Source organism: Suricata suricatta, chromosome 2 (assembly GCF_006229205.1).
Source record: "Suricata suricatta isolate VVHF042 chromosome 2, meerkat_22Aug2017_6uvM2_HiC, whole genome shotgun sequence".
Classification (NCBI taxonomy): Eukaryota; Metazoa; Chordata; class Mammalia; order Carnivora; family Herpestidae; genus Suricata; species Suricata suricatta.
Window position 1 is genome coordinate 126050719 of NC_043701.1, and position 18806 is coordinate 126069524.

Below are 18806 nucleotides of genomic sequence, written 5' to 3' on the forward strand. Positions count from 1 at the left end.
GAACAGAAGTGACAATAATGCAGTAAAATCGCAGTTCTGCTTCTCCAGTCATACAAAATTAAAAGCATAAAGGGGTGCCTGGGTGTCTCAATCAGTTAAGCATCAGACTCAATTACAGCTCAGGTCATGATCTTGCAGTTTGTGGGATTATGTCCTGTACTGGGATCTGCACTGACAGCACAAGCCTGTTTGGGATTCTCTCTCTCTCCCTCTTCACATCCCCCTGTTCCCCTCTAGCTTGGTCTCTCAAAATAAATAAAGCACCAAGAGAAAGAATAGAGGTCCCAAACAGAACTCCATCTCCTTTGATGTTAGAATTCTTTCCTTTACTTCCTAACATAAAGACTTTATCCTGATGAGGCTATAGAGATTGGGTTTTGTTTTTATTTTTAATTGGCGAAGAAAATGCCTACAGGTCAAATATATAGTTCCTTACCTTATTTCTGGGGATAATGTCAGCTCAATTTCAAAAACCCAGAGGTTAAAATAACAAGTTTTAAAATCTATACCTTGCTGGCATCATAGTCTTGAAGTCTTCTCCTGAAGGGCAATCTTTCAATTTTAAAACGACTGTTTCTCCACTTTTCATTTTTTGCCGCTCTATAAAGAACACAATTTATTACTAAAAGATAATCTCTGCCTTTTCATTTTTATTGTTTGGAGAGAAAGGAAGGACGTAAAAGAATGACTCAATTGTTGTACAGTAGGTATTTAATGAATGCTTGCTTACTGACTTTAATTTCTTATGTACAAAATTTAGGAATTGTGTTCCTTATGTACTTGTGATATTACAGAAATAGTCTTTAAAACTTTTTACAATTGTTATTGAAATCAGTCTTATACTTTTATATATATTCAATATATGTATTCAATATATATATATTGAATAAGTCTTATACTTTTAATTTCTAAGTGTCTTACATATATAACTCTCAAATGTTTATGGGGTTGTTGAAAATACTTGCCATATGATATAAGGAAACATGGTATAAATAACTTATGTATGGTCAAAGGAAATTAGGGGCGGAGCCAGGACTAAAACCCAGTCTCTTGTTTCCAAGTGTTTGTTTCTTTTTTATTAGCCAAAGTAACGTATAAGTTTCAAAAATTAAAAGTCTGTTAAGTCATATTCGCAATTTATCATTTTGGGGTGAGTATGTTTCAGAAAACAGTAAAACAAACAAAAAACAACATACTTGAAACTTCTTCAAAACCATCCCAGAATTCCTTAACATTGGCATTTGAAATAATGCTGTCTTTGCAGTTCAGGAGATCAGCTTGGTGGTCACCAAAATCAAGACTAATTGACTCTGCCTTCCACAAGCTAATGTTCATTTTCTTATGCACACCAGAAACCACTGCAGGCTTATAAATAAAGAGATAGATCAATAGATAAGTTAAAAGGTATATATGGACACTTTCAAAATTTGACTTTATATGCACATACAACAAATGGATAACAGCTTAAGTTTCAGGACTAATGACAAATTATGAGAATAAAAGACACTATTAAAGATAGTCCCTGACCTAGAAAGATGTTTACAATATACTGTCAAAGAGAAAAGATAACGAGAGCATGCCTATAAAGTACATTGCCATTTTTGAAAATTAAATGCAGTGATTTATAGGAAAGAAGTCTGAAAAGCTATACTAAAACTTTTAGTTGTAGGCAGTATAAATATGGAATTTTGGTTGCTTTATCCATAGACTCATATTTGAAGATAGAACACAAGCCACTTAATACAATAAAATACAGAGCTTGAGATTAAAACATAATTTGTATCACTTAAAACACACAGAATTTTCTTTACCTCCACAAGGATCATGATAAATAAAAATATTAAATAACCAGGCATAATGTTAATTTTAAGGCTTAATGGCTGATTCCCCTAAAAGTAAATCTCTTCTTTGAAATCATGACTTTGAATTACCTCAAGGCTACCTAATCCCAAAACTAACAACTGAAGATTTACAGCTTCTAAGACTCCAATGCTGATGTATAAAAAAACAAAAAACAAACCCCTCTAAGACAGGGGTACCCTCTAATCTTCTGTCATTAAGGTGTGTATGTGTGGTTTTTTTAAATTCCTTTATTATAAAAGAAGCAAAAGTCTGGGATATGGAGAACAAAGAAAGTTGTGACTTGAGAATCTCTTGTAAAATATGGTATGTAGTAAATACTCTAAAACTTCATTAAGACAGTTATATTTTGGGAACCACAGAGCATAATAACCTTTGACTAGGGTTATCACAAAAGAGATCTCAAAGAAAAGAAAAAAAAGAAAAGAGAAAAGAAAAAAAAGTAAAAAAAAAAAACAACAGAAACCATTCTTGAGTCTGGTTAACTACTTGAGTGACTATTCCATTAAACTTCCTTTCTAGGGACTAATGATATATATCCAACATTTAAAAACAGGTTTAGCTAGGGGTGCCTAGATAGGTCAGTAGGTTGAGCAGTCGACTCACAGTTTCGGCTTGGGTCATGATCTCATGGTTCAGGAGATCGAGCCCTGCACTGGACTCTAACACGTTGACAGCACAGACCCTGCTAGGGATTCTCCCTCTCTCTGCCCTTCCTGTTCACAGGTTCTCTGATAAGTGAACTTAAAAATAAAATAGGTTCAGCTATTAGATAATTAACTAGTGTTGGTAATTTACATATTAATTCCCAGCCCCTATTATGGCTATCCAAAAATACTAACCATCCCTATGCTACATATTGTTAAAAAAAAAAAACGATAGAGGCAAGTTAACTAGTGTATTAGAATATTCTGAAGCAGAATTCTTAGGGTACCACCACCACCACCACCATCATCATCATCATCACCATCACCATCATCTTCCTGAAATACTGGAAACCTACTTAATTTGACTCTTTGTAGTCTTATTTCCCTCTAGTCAATTTCCAATCGGTTTTGCTGTCAGTTATTTTAAAATGTCAATCTGATTACTTTGATACCTCAAACAAAACTCAGCTACATAATAAAATTCCAACTCTTTAGTGTGATATATATGTATATAAAGACCCTGCATAATCATAACTCTACCATTTCCTCACCATTATCCCACAGAACTCTTGTCTATGTTCCAAACAAAACTACTTAACAGTTTCCCAAGCAGCTGATGCTTTTGTTTATTTCCAATCTCTTGTTCACATTTACGGACATCAATTCACTTAAACCTTGAGACATCAAATCAGACTACTCTTTCTGAATTAGTACCCTAGCCTAGTCATTCTCTTTTGGGTTTTTTTTAATAGTACCTTAAAACAGTCCTTAGCATATTTATGTGACTGTTCAAGCACACAGAAAATCAAATGTTCTAAATTATGACCCACCAATGAATAGTATCAGGGCTTCAAGAAGAGCCAGGAAAAGAAAGGAAGGAAGGAAGGAAGGAAGGCAGGCAGGCAGGCAGGCAGGAAGGAAGGAAGGAATGGGGGGAGCTAATATTGTGTATGTGAATGCATGGGTATGGTTTTTTCTGGGGAGAAAGGAAATAAGCTTTCTTCACATTGTGAAAAGGCTTAGTGACTTCAAAAGATTAAGAACCTTTGCACTAAAATAGTTTGCTCATCTACTTATTTTTATATAACTTGCTTTTATATCCTTAACAGCCAGCACAAAGACTAGATTTTATTAGGTGCTCAATAACTATCTATTTAATAAAATAGCAAATGATGTTTTCCAGAAAGCAAGAAAAAACATGACAATAGTAAGGTATGCAAATTCTTAATTTTGTTCACAATTTGTGCATTTATATAATAAACTGCCATCTGAAATGCATATCACTCTATCAAAACGTCATCAAAGAGAAAATCATTTTTATTTGAGAATTAAATAATGGCATTTGTCATTATTTAGATGAACTAACATAAATAAATGCTCTATGGATGAATATTAAAGGCAAAAACATCTCTACTTTTTATTAGTCCAAGGAAAATGCTTCTAGTATTAACATTTTAATAATGATATGAATCTGCTAACTGGACTAAAATACATATGTAAAGAAAGGCACTACCAAATTTGGAAGTATGTGGCTTTATTAAAAGTCTATTAACTGATAGCTAAAAAATATAATATCAAACAATCAGTGCTTCCCTATTCACATAAATCTGACCAAAAAATATGAATTTAGAAATAGTAATTCTGGTACCCTTTTTGTTTTCATAATCTTACTTCCAAATACAGTAAGTACTATCTTTCCCCTTTCTTCTTATCCAACCAGTTGCAGTTTCACTAATCGGCTTTAAATACTCACTTGTCCATTTTTCCAACACTCTCTGAAAAGCTTCCAATTATTAACATTTTTATAATCCTGAAGCCACAGAATATGCTTCTCGCATATCCAAGAATGTGGTACGTCGCTGTACAATGTACTGTTTTCCTCTGTGGGTGACTTTCCGCGCTCTTTAGGCTCTTCTTTCAGCTCTGGTTTTACGTTTATCTTAGAGGCTTTATTTGGTGGAATTTTGTTTTCAACAACTGAGGCAATAATGTCATCAAGAATGTTTGGCATAGTTCTTCCACTTTTACCACTCTATTAGGGGAAAAAAGTTATAGTTTGAGAGGAAATGTATACATTTTTAAACTTTCACTTTTACTACTAGCATACAAACAACCAACGGTAACATTTTATTTGCCTTCAAAAATATGTAATCATGTCAGTGGATATGGATCTGTAGTCTCTGCTGTTCCTAACAGGTATGAACCAGAAGTTTGGTGGTCTTCCATGTGAGAAACTACCCGGTCTGCAGAAACTGCAAGCATGGCCTTTTATAAAAAATATTTTAGGAAGAGGACAGATGAGGTAGATAGGTAGAATTTCCCATACACTTTTAAAGATCACTAAATATTTGTGCTTACTTATGCAGTTACTGGTTTTTATTTTGTTCCGGTGCATAATTAAAACAAAAATGGACTACTACATATTCTAAGTAATAAACATTACTAAATTTAAGGTCCATATGAAAACCGAAAGTCTGACATCTCACTCACTGGAGTTCCCATTGAATACACTGGGGCAAAGGCAATGCCAGCGTCTGTAGAACCCACACGGAGCTTGCCAGCTGTTGTGGTCAGTAAATCTCGTAAGGTTGAGCCTTGTTCATTATTCTGGGACACAGGAGGTGATGTTCTGTTGTTTGGAGAATCAGGATTGTCGTGTTCTCTCTCTTCTTTAATTTGATTTTCAAGGGCAAATTCTTTGTTTTCTGAAATACAACGTTTACAAAGTTCAAATAAAACTAAGCATGCTGCTAAAGTACAGATGAAACTGGGACCCTACATTTGATAGTGAGAGACAAAAAATGTAGCACTAGTGATTTATTCACCTGAACATACACCAGAGGATGGGTTAGATCCTTCAAAATGGAGTAAAACAGTTTGAATATGAAAAAGCCTTCCTCAATATCTTAGACATGTAGCTGAGTTTGCACCTGTCACAAATGAAAAATGCTATAGCTAAACCAGGGAGAAAGTAGAGTTTCTGTTATAAATCTACTGCCCTGGTAGCTTTAATGGTATGCTTATCCAGAAACGATTCTAACTACTTTTGATACAATTACAGGGAGGTGAGTTCCTAACAACAGAAAACAAATGTTTTACTGTATCCAAGCCATACATAATGCAAGCAAAGGACAAATGTAAATTGTTAGTTATGTTATAGTCATCTATTATACACTTAGATAATTTCATTTACCTTTTTTTTCCTCTCTGGACTTCTGCTCTGCAAGATCTGCTAGCCAGTGCAGTGGTGATTGGGATTCTGGAGGAGTTAACTTGCCGTCTGTGCTTATGTCACTCCCTGGGCTGCTGTTGCCATTACTCTCAGACTTCTGAGGATTATTCTGCTGCTGAGACTCAGGCATGCACAGAGAAATTTTATTACTGTGATTAAGAACATTCTGTAAAACCTATAAGGGTAGAACAATTAAACTTTTAAAATACTACCTCTTCAATTATTTAGAGTTAAAAGTAGTAGTAGTATTTATACAGTGATATAGACCATAATTTACAAACAACTGCCTAAACTGGATTTCAAATAGCAAAGATTATTAATTTAACTATGCATTTCATTTGAATAATTAGAAAGTTTTACTTACTTGAGATACACCATTCATTGAAGGAAAATTTCCAACCTGTATATTCTGTTTGTTAGTGCAATGACAATGGGATTTAATACCATACTTTTCTCTAAGAGTGTGCATCACATCTAGAAGATCTGTCAAAACTACAAAATATATGAGAGTGGTTACTAAAAGGATTACCCCTAGTTAAGAGGATAAAAATTTTTCCTGTCTTTCTTGTGCAGGTTTATTATGTCATTTCACTTTGCTTCCCATTTTTTCCTTCAATTTTTCCATCTCTTTCAGGTTATTCAAACCAAATTCATGTTCTCTATTCTTTTCTCTCTTATCTCTATTCTTGAAAACTAAATATGCTCAAAAAAAAAAAAAAAAGAAATAACCTTTCATCATAAATCTAATAAGCTTTTCTGCCATAGTCTAATTTCCCCCTCTCTGGCTTTCTTCATCAATGGGGCTGGGCTGGCCTCACTGGCTTTATTACACACCAGATTCTAAGAACTGAACAAAAGCAATTCAAGATTAGATAAACCTTACCTCTCCATTCTATTATACTCCTACGCTCTCCTAAATAATCTAGAGCAAGAAAGAGCTATTACACTACTAAGTAAATAATGTACATTTATACTTACCAGAACCGGGAATAATTTGAGTTGGCATTAAATGTTTGTGATCATGAGGCTGTCCCTTCACACACTTCATCCAAGCATACAGTTCTTTATCTGTATGATTATAACATACATACTTTTATATCTGTCATAGTTTTATAATTATAAAATTGATGGTTTGTATATAAAGAGCTTAACAATTATACAAAATGTTAATGGCTGGCTTCAAATGGTTGGTTTTTAAAAGAATAAGACAGTTCCACCATTCTGAGAATTTTTAAAAAACAAGATACAAACCTGATGTTACCCTTTTCTAAAATTACCATTCTTTATTGTCATTAATGTATTAGTTACCTCTATCTACCTTGTCTGATTTTAGCTTCTGTCACTAATCTTCTTTTATCTCTTCACTATTTTCTGTGCCCAACAGGGCTGTCACCTCATCTTGCTACATTAAGCTGACACAAATTTGAGGCTACTACGATTTTTCCTTTTATGCTTCAAAGACATGTAGAGGAACTGTCACAGGATATGTTAAAAAACTACTTTATACAAAGTATTTAATTGCTATTATCACCTTCAAACAAGGCTCTCCACAGGCACAGCATGAGGCACAGCACACAGAGGAAAAACATTCAATTCCTTGATCTTAAGGAAATCTTTTTCTATAAATTTGATGACACAGCTACTTATGATATGGCTCTATGAGCTTTAATATATATCATAAAGCTCATTAAATTCAGCATAAAAAATCTAGAACTATTGTTTCATGAAGTTTCAGACTAAATAAAATTCAAATCCAGTTTAAAACTGGTTTTCTTTAAAAAGTTTCCAACTTTCCCCTCTAGAGCCTACACAGTAACTCGTAAATCTTGTAAATATTTTCTAACAGCTTGTATTTTAGACACTTATGCTAATTACTGTTACATGAAGCTATAACCCAGTCAATAGTTTATTACAACACTTAACAGTGAAGTAGAAAAATATAGATAACAATATATAACTCAAGGCATAAAGGTTATACTAAACTTTTAAAATTAATAGTACTATGAATATCAATAGCAATACAACTACTAAGGTTTATTATACATACCCTTATTCCAAAAATGATACATGCTCATATACATGCATACTATATAGCAAAATACAATAAATTAATTTCTTTAATTAGGCAAAGGGAAAACAAAAGAAATATGGAGCCAGGAAAAAGGAATATAAGACGCATGTGATGAAGTTTTATTAACAGTGGAGCTAATCTTTTAACTAAAAATATCCAAATATATTTGCACAGTTTTGAAGATAGTTAGCCGCCCAGAATGCATCCCTTATTATAATCTCACATTTTGTGTATCTTTTGAAAGTCACAGAAACACCCAGCTGTGATCTTTGTTAATGTGTCCCCACTCTAGAGGTCTTTTTAAGTGCTCGGTGTTAAAAGGGTTAGAAAGGTTCTAATAATCTTATCAATGGAAAAGATACTGATGGCTAAATCATAGTTTACGGAGTTAAGTATTCCAAAAAAGAGTTCGCTGGATATGAAAATGACATGCCACTTTTAGATATTGAACAGTTTTATCACTAAACATTATTTTACTTCTGATACTTCCACAATTCAAATCCTCTCATTTCATGAAGACTTTACTCCAAACAAATAACTAAAAATTTCAGGTTACCAATATGAGGTAGCTCTTCTAAAACTGCCTTGGATAAGCTTTCTCTAAAAACACATTTGTCAGGAGAAAATGTGAATTTATTTACTTCCTTTTTAAATTTTGTATTACCTTTAACTGTATTAACATGTACGAGACTGTTTTAGTGCCATTTTATCTAGAAATTAGAAATAATAGCTTCAAAGACTACTGTCATATATAATAAACACTTCTTCATTCTCTAAGAACTATGGGATACTAGTGGAAGCATATTCTTGAACATTCTGATCTGAACTTTATGGACCAATTACTTAGAAAAATCAGTTTACATGAGTTAAACATTCAATTGTGACTTATTTGCATGACAGTGTGTGTAATTAACAGGTCCTAGAATAGGCTTCAGGCTCCTTCCTACACACTGGAATATGAAGGGAGCAAAGCCTATCTCAAATTGCACTATCCTGGCTGAAATGAGTGCATGGATCTACTAACCAGGATAATAAGATGTAGATGCAGTTCTTATTCTAGGAAGTCTGGCCATTATTAAACTTTACAAAATTTCTTTAATGTATTATAGGAGGAAAAACCTCACACACATATTTCCAGATGAGTGACCCTAAAGAAAATGAGTATTATACAAACTGCAATTTATAGAAAGTTATAAACCAACCTCTAGAACTCTTCCTTTCCTTCGCCTTGTAGCAATCTAAGCAGACCACAAATCCACATTTCTGGCAGACCCAATGAATGTTAAACAATGTTGCCTCACATGCATCACACATTTCCCGGACTCCTCTCACCGCTCTTTTCCAGGCAATTTTGGCTGAAACACAGAGGAGTCAAAATTTAAAGGCCAACATTCTCCTTTCCCCATAATTTTTGCTGAAATACATAAAAACAAAGATTTAAAGGCAAACCAAGAACTCTGAAGGAAGTAACTAAAGATCAACAGGTTTCTTGAATCTGTAATTCTCTTAAGAAGACTTATATCTAATGGAGTTTCTCAACCTTAGCACTTTTTTAAGATTTCTGACTGAATAATTCTGCGGGACTACTCTGTGCAGTGTAGGATGTTTAGTGACATCTGTGATCTCCACACATTAGATGCTAGTACATCCACTCCCAACTTTTCAGTTACTCAACCAAAAATGTCTCCAGTCATTGCCAAACATCCGTTGGAGGACAAACCACTGATTTAGGAGAAAGGAAGATTTAGAGTAACTTATATGTTAGGTGCTTTACACACATAAATATAATTACTTTCTAAACAAAGCTATGAGGCAGTTATTCCCATTTTACAGTCAATCAGTTAAAAGCAGGAAGTAAAGTTGAGATTTAAATATAAATCTAACTAAAAACTGTGATGAACCACAGCAGATTGAGAAGTTAAATAACTGGTATGGCCTGTGCCTTGTGCTAGCAAATGCTGACATTTCCCCATTCCACATCAGAATATCCTTAGCATGCTAACTTGTGTCATAATGGCAGAAACAGCATAATGCTCTTGTAACTTCACAAATTGTTAATCCATCCAGTTGGAAAGTTGTTGATTTAAGAACATATAGGCGCCTTTGTACATCAGACAGTATTATCAAAATTAAATGTCAATAGCACTAGATAAAATAAGGGACTTCTCCCATTAAATGTACTTCAAAGAGATATTCTTAAAAATGAAATCTTTACAGTTGTATATTCTAAGTATTTAACTTCCTTACCATCCTTTTTCACCCAGGACAAAGCTGTTTTTTCAGATGTTACTAACTGACAGAACTTATCACCTATTATATCCAAGATGTACTTTGAAGTTTCTATGTCTAGTTCATCATCTTCATAATTTTCATGTGTCCATAAGCTCATAGCTTCATCGTCATATTGGTCAGGAGAAGAGAAACCATCTATTCTAACCACTCCATTTTTACTAAATGACAATCTGAAATATTAAAACATAAAAGGATTAGATACCAGTCCAGTTTTTTTAAATGTATATTTATTTATTTTGAGAAAGGGAATATGAGTAGGGGAGGGGCAGAGAGAGAAAGGGAGAGAGGATCCCAACCAGGCTCTGAGCTCAGAAATACCAGTCCAGTTTTGTAAAGTAAATTTATAATTAATTTATATTTTTGTATTATAAACAAATATATTTGTTTAAATAAACAACAGCATAGTCCTTCATATACACACACTTTTAATTATTAAATTTAACAAACTTAAATGACTCCCACAATGTTACACAAATGGCAACGATGAGCAGCACTAATTTTAGATTTCAAGAAATAAGATTTTTTCCTATCAGTTATACTTAACTACTTAATTCAAATGAAAACTATGTCCGAGTGTTTGATAAGGACAAGAGTTAAAACGTTCGCCAAATGTTGCCTAGAGCAATACTGTTAAATTTTATACATAATCGAAATCAAGAAGCTCTAAAGTTGAAAATGCCCTAAATCACCTTAAGACTTTCACTGGGAGGATTAAGAAATACCAAGCACATATACTTAGTTTTCATTAATTAAAATGACACTTTATTTATGATTTAGAGAAACAAGGATGAAACTCTATTAGGGACCCAACTAAGTACACTTAGCTCCTCTCAGCCTCACATCTAATTTACAAAACTACTCAATTCAGAAAAGTTTAGGGTAAATGGAAAGCAAAATTGCCATTCTCTTACGGGTTGGTGAATTCTTCAGTATCATAGTACTTAACTCTATTTACTCTCAAGTGGGGGATATCAGAAATTCATTACAATTCATTCTCTATTTGTCGAATGAATACCAACAACATTCCTTTCCCCAGCCCCTTTTTATCATTCCTTATTACCTAAACCTTTCCTTTTCCTTTAAACCAGATTTTCCCTTTGTTATAATCCACCATCTTTTTTTTAAACCAGACTTCTCCCTTTGTTATAATCCATCATCTTATTTCAGTTTTATGTTATATTATCTCTACCTGAAAATTTCTTTCCTTCAAATCTACTTTCCTTTCAATTTCTTCTTCATCTTTTCTGCAATTCCGTATGTCCTACTTTCTACAACTATTGTTGTATTGGGGATTGTTGGCTGGAAAAACCACTGAAGTAAAAGTAAGAAATAGAACTCGGTTCTGTTCCTACCAATGCATGTTCTTGGCGTCTCTACTGGGCCACCAGCATAAGTGTATTTGCTGGAGCAAAGTGTCTCCTAACTTCTTAGGAAGAAGTTGATTAGGAAAATATATGCAGCACATTCATATGTGCTTGGTACAAAACTAAGGCCTTTATCTACTTTATCTCATTTAATCCTGAAATCTCTCTGAAGTAGGTACTACTATAATTAGCATTATGTATAGGAGATAGGCTTAGCTATATAATCTACTAGAGTTAATAAAGTCATACAGGAACCAAGAGAAAGAGCTGAATCTCAGGAATGACTGATTCTACAGTCTGAGACATTACCTATTAGTCCTTACTGGCTGGGTTACCCAGCTACTCTTTAGTTGAACTCTTACAAATGTGTATGTATATATATGTACATATATACACACAATAAGAACTACAAATTGTTTTTATATTTACTACCAAATCTGTGAAACCTCACATGGTACTTGTGACACAGTACTGACAAATCCTTTTTCTCATTTTATAACTCATATTTTTATAGCTACATGTTTAACAAAATGTGGGTAGTCCAATGTAATGTAATGACTTTAGTTTAATACCTAGATTGTTTACCTAGATTTATAGACTATTTGTGATTGCAAGCTAATACACAGATATAAATGGTCAAAATATATAATCATTTAAAAATCCCTTAAATCAAACAAGTTGCTGTTTCTTATCATTTTCAGAAAAAGTAAATATATTTTTTCATTAAGGAAGAATAAATCACTCAGAAGAGAAAGGCCATATGAACACAAATAACAAAAGAATATGAATTTAGTCTCATGGTTAGATATTATTAAATTTATCACAAAAGAGTTTAATATTCTTTTATAATGTTTCAGAAAGAAGTTAAAAAAACTCATTCCCACTTTAAATGAGATCCTCAGAATGGCAGCATAATTTCCAATAGCCAAGAGACATATGTTCCCCACTTATGTATTTTTACTTACCGTCTAAAGTAGTAAAATCTACAAAATACTGGGGAGTGGGTTGGTTCTTCTCCTTTTTTACTACGAATAAGTCTACATTCTCGGCACTTTTGCAGATTAGGCCCTATCTCACAGCAGGAGTCATCCTGTAAAAAGGATTCCCCAGTTTGCTTCAGCTTCTTGACTTTACGCCAATCTTTTAACACCGAACGAGGGATGCCAGCTGTAAAACCAGTAGGAAACTATTAGCAAGATTACACTCCTTGAGATAAAATTCAAGACAAGTATACAACTGGCACAATATATTAAGACTGTAAAAAAGAAGTTCTAGGTCCTCATTAATAACTAAAAAGTCCACAGCAGCATTTCTATTTACTTACTGTTTTATTAATCAGATGAATTCTTATGTAGGTATACTGGGAACACAGAGTTGAGTAAATCTTCCAGTTGATGGAAATCTTTATATATATTAAATATTCATATTTGTACAATAGCAAACACAGGAATCATTCATTTCTATGTGAATCTATAGTTAAAAATAGAGTGCTTCTACACAGAAATTTGATATATGTGTTAGAAAGTTCTTTCAAGATCCACAGAAGAATATGAAGACCAAAAGTTAGTACTTTCAAAAACTACAGACTAACATCAACATACTTATGTTGTTTTAAAATATTTAATATGATTCTCCAAGGTAAGTGGGGCCCATTAAAGACAAGTGGTAATTTTATAATGAGAGAAGAGGGGCTAATAAACTACCTCTTAATATCTGTCATTATGATCCCCTCCATTTGCTTCAACCAATATACTGATGGAAGCAGTATCTTTTGGAAAATAAAAGGGTTTGAAGAAAATAATGAAAAAAAAAGCCAATATTAACTTCATGGTCTTTTTTGATGGTAGAAAAGGCATCAGAGAAAATTAAAGGAAAAGACCTGGGTCATATAGACAGTTTGTGATGATGTGATCTTTGCTTCTAAACTAGGCCACACAAATGGTAGCCAACGTTGTCCTTTTATGAATTTTATTATAAAAGTATTCATACAATAACTTTATCTTTCAAATCTATATCTAATTTATTGGCAACATCTAAAATCTAAACTTTGAGAATAAGACATTTAATCAACCAAAAATACCTAGTATTCTTTTATATCATAAGAACATTTTCATCCTTAGTTCTCAATTTATTAGCAAATACTCAAATAGCTGCTCTAGCCAAGAGAAAACTAGGGAGGAAGAAAATAGGGAACAAATACATGCTAACTTTTAATCTCTGATATGCTATCACTGCTAAAAAAATTTTTTTGAGACACAGTAGTTAATTCTGATTATAGTAAAACCACTGGCTTTGTGTATCATTGGACTTTGGATATATTTAAATTTGATGGGTAATTTCGTCATAAAATAAAATTATGTATGAAACTAGTCACAGAAAAACAACCAACTTTTAATTATCAGTATGGAAACGCTATAGATATGAAGACATTCCAAAGCAGTAGATAAAATCTATTGTACCTGACTTTAGAAGGTACTAAGAAACACACTATAATAGGAGTTATGTGTGTGTAGCTTACACATGTATAACAATGTAGTCACATTACATTCTCTAAGTACTGACTTAATTCACCCTTTTTGACTACGAGTAATGACAACCCCAATGAAAGGTCATACTCAATCATGAGGTAGATGATCCACTCAAGCATAGAAGACAGATTTATAGACTCCCAATTCAGAGAACTTTTCTAGCTAGCCAGAACAAAGGCAGAACAACTTTGCCCACAATTAACAGATGTCAATTAACAGTCACTTAATATGATTTTCGACTTGGGAATAAATGGGGCTTAGAATACCTCTCTGAGGCTAAATGTTAGTTACTAAAGAGAAGAGATGTGAGTAAGCAGCATAATTTGGTGGAAAATGCTGATTCCAGTCTTTGTCTCTGAACTCTTACTTGAGAACCTATGTATTTACTGTCAACATGAACTAGAATTTGAATTAATATTATAAAATAAACTTCACAAGACTTTTTCTAAGTTTTAAAAGCTGGAAGATTCCTATCTCTGTTTTCTGTAAACTTAACTCAAGTATCTGTATACCCAACACCAAAGGAAATGTTATGTGAATCAAAAAAGAAACAATTATTGATCACACTATGCCTCCTTAAGAATTCACTGGAGAAGTAAAACTCATGAGAAAAGAAAAGGCAACACTGTACACAACTCAATCCTCAAATGTATCCTGTATCCTACAATATCAGTCTCCCTGTCTTTCTTTCTTCTGACTATATTTGCATTTCAGTCTGTCAGCTTCTCAGTCTCTAGTAGAACTTTGTTCTTTCACTTTCTCACTGTCCTTTTCTATGATTCCATCCTCCTGTTTTTCTTTCCTTCACTTTGCCTCTGGTTTCCAGTCATGTGTAAAAACCTTTCTGTGAAAGGCTCAAACATAAGCCTTCAAGTATCCAAATGCTTGTGAAAGTACTTCTAGAATGTCCACATTGTCAGATATTTCATATATTGTATGTGGATGAATACAAGGATATAGTGAAACTATTAAGTGCTTTCTGCATTGTTCAACATACCTAAAAAGAAATAAGCGAACTGAGAAAAACTACTTCTAGAGTTAAAAACCTACAGAAATACTTCATAGTGAACATTACATTTATTTTGCCTGAGGCCACAAATGAAATATAAGTATCAGTTTTGATACTTATGGAAAATTTTCTTGATTTTTGTAGAATTGAGCACACAAACCACAATCTCCTGCTTTTATTTAACTTTCACTCATTATAGAGAGCATTTTGAATGAGTGGCAATATTAGTTAAATGGAAGGTAATTTCAATAAGCTTTCAATTTTGTTAGTAGATGAGAGAAGGGACACAGGCCACATCCACACCAATTCAAGTAATTTTCTTCTAAAAATGTGACTTGAAGAATGTATATGTAATGAGGATTTCTTTTACAACTATATCATGTTAAAGGTAAATACCTAATATTAGGAATCCACTTGACAGTTCTTAGAAATGGTCAAAATTAAGTAACTACTAAATCACATACTTGGTTTCTGTCAGTAGGAGTGGTAGGTAAAACATATTTCTACAAGTCTCTTAAAAATGGAGATAGGTCTTCTCATTTCCTTTTATAAGGTACTTGGGAAATGCAGAAATGAGGTCAATGAGCACATACATTGTGGTAGGGCATATAAATAAAGTCAAAAGATGCCTCTGTGCTCATTCATCTTTAAAGAACCTGCACCATTATTACAAGAACAAGCAGCCCATTTTACCTGAGATAAAAAAGTAATTAACTTACCACTATTACTGTTGCTCTGCAATTTCAATTTACTTTTTTCTTTGGCACTCCTGCTGAGAACCCCATTGGGTTTTAAATCTTCTTCTATTTCACCTTTTCTCTTCTGCAAGTCATTTTGCTTCTTTTTGTAAGTTGGCTTAGGTTGCCTCTTAGTCCTCTGCTCTGACTTGCTTTCACTTTCATCTGAGTCTCCACTTTCAGAGCCAGATTCATAAGTTCTTTTGGCTTTTCTCCTAGTGACTTTATCATCTTTTACGTATTTATCAACTATCATCTTACTGTCTACACTATTTTGTATGTCATTAGATGTAGAGGCTATTAAATTGACAGAACATGGCTTAATAATTTCTGATACAGAATTCCCTGAATTTTCCATTTTATTAGTATTTTTATCTTCCTCTGAGTGTCTAGTAAGCCAGGCCTTTTTCAGTTTAGTATGGTAGTTAGGTTGACTTGTCTGGGATGCTTGCCCATTTCCTACAGAGTTTGCTTTGTTTATTGTACTACAGGCTACAGTGCTATCCAAGAGAAGGGAGGCTGAAGATGTCTGATTTTTCACAGCATTAGGCTCAGTCTCACTGACATTACTACTTCTATACTGAGCTGCAGCCAATGCTGCCTTGTGCTTTTTTAAATGGATAAAATCAGTTGTGCCTGAGAACCCAGGGCTGGGCTGAACAGCACTCCCGGTCTTACTACTGGCTGGTGTAACTGGAGCTGTGGTGCTGACCCTGCATTCTTGTATCTGAGCCACTGAATGACTGACACTTTTTGAAGAGGTACATTCTAAGGATTTAGAGGCCAAAATGGTATTTGATAAAGAGTAAATTATTTCTGAACCACCCCAGCTGGAAACACTAGTTGTAGTGGCAGCAGATGTGAATACATCCGTTTTGGTATTACACGCTGTATTTACAGCAGACATGACTGAACTGGGAACACTGCCCTGTGAGACAGCCTGGACATTTTTTTCAGATTTTATGGGAGCACTGTCTGAATTCACACTTGGCAGAATGATTCTTCCAGTCTCTCCAGCTTCTGCTGGTTTGAGGCAATCTGTTTGATTTGCCCCAGTTGAAGATCTTTCACTAACTCGATCTTTGGAAGCTAACTGCATTGCTGGCACACTCTCAAGTTTTGTACTAGACGGTGGACGAACAATGACAGATGCCATAGCAGCCTGTGACTTTCCACTGCTTTTCTCCACATGCCATTCAGCTTTCTCTTTGCTGAGGTTATTATTAGATTTCCACATTTCTGACAAACTCTGTTCAGAAGTACTCTTAAAATTTGCCTGAGAGTCTTTTGGCTCTGGTATTAGAGTTGGAGGCTTTTGTGATTCTTGAACTTTCCCACCAGCATTTACAGGCATCACTGGGGTTAAAGTTGGAGGGGAAAGACTACTATAGTTGCTTTCCTTTCTTTCCAGGCTGTGATGGATTGGTGGGTGAAATACTGGGGCTCTATGTAAAGCAGGCATGCTCCGGAGTGTATTTGTAGAAGAAACCGTCAAATGGGTAGGACTCCTACAATCATTTCTGAAGGTTGTTACCGAGTGAGAAGCAATTTGATGGGGATGATGTTCTGGTATCTTGCCTACTAAACCTTCACTTTCTGGTTGGTGCTTAATTAAGGGTGGGGGCTTTGAAAGAGATGATATAAATGAAGTCAGAGTTTGAGGATTAGCTGCAGCAGCAAGGGTATTACTCTGTTTTTCAGTGTATATATGTGAAACCTCTTTGGATGGATAGGACCTTGGTGGTTCATTGACCACACTATTAGACAATGTAGTGAAATAGTTACTTTGGGGCAAACTCTGAGGCACTGAGTGCTTCATTTTATAAAGATCAGACACTGAGCATTCTACATCCTTGTCTTGTTTGACAATGACATGGCTTTTAGGGCTAGATGACGACAATGCTACTCTGGAATAATTATCTCTCTCACCCTCAAGCCCCTTGATTTTAGTTGTAAAGGGAGCAACATCAATACTTTCTTGAAGGATTCGACGGTGTTCCTCCTTATATTTGTGTAATCTCTCTCCAGTCTCCTGGGGTTGTCTCTGTAATTGATTTAATACAGGATCCACAAAATGTCTATGCAATAGTCCATCTTTTCCAGGCTGTGACCTATTCAGATCTAGGTCATTTTTTGCTGATGTGGATGCAACAGAACGTAATGGTTCAATAAAAGCTTTCCTCTCCAATTCTCTGTAAAGAAAACACACATAAAGGTTTCTGTAACAACTTTTTCTGGTATGATATGAAGGTAGCTTCTATGTATATGCTATATAACATACTTAATAGTAGTATGTAATACTATGTACATGACTTTACATGTACTTTAATACTACTGAGTAAACTAGAAGGTTTATCAAAATGAAAAAACAGTACTTATTTCAAAGCCTAGTTTTAAGATGTTTAACTTAAAATACCTGTTTAGAAACCAATTTAAGAAAAACTACAAAAGACAAGGTATTTATAAATTTTAAGCACTGGTGAACTTACTCTTTATGGTGATCTATTAAACTTTTTGTCAGTGGTGGACTGGAATGTGCTGTAATTTTAAGAGACCGATGAGGCTCTGCACTGGAAGGTCTGACAGGAATGTGACTAAGTAATCCAATACCATCTGCTGAGGTCACAGGGGTGGGTTGATGTAACCAAGGACTGGGAGAATTCTATTTAAGAAAATATATATATCAGACTTCAATTACTAGAAAAAGCTAAACACAGTTATCACAGGACTTTAATGTATATTTATGAAGCATGTGACCTTTTCTAAATATATCTCACAAGAACTATTCAGACAAATAAATAACACATGGATTTTTCCATGTGATGTAGGAAAATCAATCAACATCATTATAGTAATTTCCCAAAATTTGTTATAATTTGTTTTTTACTGAATGCAGATCTTTAAATCATTGCCTTTAATTTCTAAATATACAAAACCTAGTTCATCAGATTTTCTATCATTCTAACACCATAAATATATATACTGCTACTAAAAAAATAAGAATTTGTTATTACTAAAGTACATGTCACCAGGTATTATATCAAGTTCATTTGCCAATTCCTGTTG

At 34.0% G+C, this 18806-nt stretch overlaps 1 protein-coding gene across 7 annotated transcripts in view; it reads right to left on the reverse strand.

The window, feature by feature from the left end:
• JMJD1C (jumonji domain containing 1C) overlaps window positions 1-18806 on the reverse strand; it is a 253319-nt gene that overhangs the window by 15563 nt on the left and 218950 nt on the right. For 2 of the 7 annotated variants that reach the window (XM_029931749.1, XM_029931753.1), the window contains exons 9-20: window positions 18230-18402; window positions 15723-17932; window positions 12432-12633; window positions 10058-10272; window positions 9013-9165; window positions 6718-6807; window positions 6104-6231; window positions 5701-5914; window positions 4998-5212; window positions 4261-4539; window positions 1197-1365; window positions 510-600 (exon numbers count right to left, since the gene is read on the reverse strand). In XM_029931749.1, coding sequence (XP_029787609.1) covers window positions 510-600; window positions 1197-1365; window positions 4261-4539; window positions 4998-5212; window positions 5701-5914; window positions 6104-6231; window positions 6718-6807; window positions 9013-9165; window positions 10058-10272; window positions 12432-12633; window positions 15723-17932; window positions 18230-18402 — 4139 coding nt within the window. Of the gene's footprint in view, window positions 1-509; window positions 601-1196; window positions 1366-4260; window positions 4540-4997; window positions 5215-5700; window positions 5915-6103; window positions 6232-6717; window positions 6808-9012; window positions 9166-10057; window positions 10273-12431; window positions 12634-15722; window positions 17933-18229; window positions 18403-18806 lie in introns of those variants that run through there. The other 5 variants (XM_029931752.1, XM_029931751.1, XM_029931750.1 and 2 more) reach the window with 5 other exon arrangements.